General features: G+C 37.6%; 1 protein-coding gene across 1 annotated transcript; it reads right to left on the bottom strand.

Annotated features, from left to right (window-relative positions):
• Nucleotides 1-209: 209 nt before the first annotated feature.
• Nucleotides 210-743, bottom strand: LOC148597147 (uncharacterized protein B0403.1-like). Its single transcript, XM_088563001.1, has one exon. The coding sequence runs from the start codon at nucleotides 741-743 to the stop codon at nucleotides 210-212; it is 534 nt and encodes a 177-aa protein (XP_088419127.1).
• Between the last annotated feature and the right edge of the window lie 367 nt (nucleotides 744-1,110).

Here is a 1,110-nt window from a genome sequence, read left to right as displayed (position 1 = left end):
TCGTAACTACGCTTCATCGCGTCTCAGATCCATATTGATAAAGTTTTCTCTTTTAATGCCAACGTCCGGCCCATAGAAACTCGGCACAAATTTTACTGGATAGTTTTTCCAGTGAGCGTTCTGGGAACTTTTAAAACTATTTACACTTTTGGATTTTATAACATCCGTTCTAATTATCAACCACTCTTTGTGAGAAGCTTGCCTTCCTTTTATTTGTTCGACAGTGTTGCTTGTAGATGTATGTTTTTGCTGGTGACCTCTGGTGTCGGAAATAGGTTTTTGCATTCAATTTGATCAATGTTATTGAGGATCTTATATGTTTCTACTATGTCTGATCTCTCCATTCTATATTGTAGTGTCGGTAATCCTAGATACACCAGTCTCTCCCCGTAACTTAGATGTTGGATGTTTTTGAGTAGTCGTGTAGCCCTTCTCTGTACGTTTTCTATTTCTACCGCTTCTTTTTTGTTTATGACCGACCATACTGAGCTCCCATACTCTAGAAGGGGACGCACTATACTCTTGTAAAGCACAAGAAACATATTGTTATCTATATACTTGAATGTTCTGTTGATCATTCCTAACTTTTGGTTGGCTTTTCTAACTTGTAAGTTGATATGATCCAGGAAATTTAATTTACTGTATATAGTTATGCCAAGGTCTTTTTCTTGTGTAGTAGTTTCAATTATTTCTTGGTTCATGGTGTATTGTGCTCCGTTATCTCCATGGGGAGATGTTGACATTTTGATTTGTTGAATTTGAGAGGCCATTTATCTGACCAGTCCATTAAACTATTAATATCCCTTTGCAAGCTGTTCTGATCGTCGTTTGTATTCACTTTTGCCTAAATTTTTGTACCGTCCGCAAATAGCTTTGCCATATTTTCGATTGCATTTGGGAGGTCATTAATGTAGATCTCAAACAAGATAGGACCGATAGCACTTCCCTGTGGAATGCCACTTGTGACCCGAGTCCATTCTGAGTGTTCACCATTCTAACTGAGCACTCTCTAACTTTTAACTAGATATTGGGTGTGGTTTTGCCAAATGACGTCAGCATATTCAAGGATAGGTGTGATATAAGAATAGTACATTTTCTCAATGACAAAAC

Source organism: Perna viridis, chromosome 15, assembly GCF_037379345.1.
Source record: "Perna viridis isolate PV_CMFRI_1.1 ecotype Kerala chromosome 15, ASM3737934v1, whole genome shotgun sequence".
NCBI classification, from domain to species: domain Eukaryota; kingdom Metazoa; phylum Mollusca; class Bivalvia; order Mytilida; family Mytilidae; genus Perna; species Perna viridis.
The sequence above is the reverse complement of the archived record's forward strand: the minus strand, read 5'-3'. Positions and strand labels throughout refer to the sequence as shown.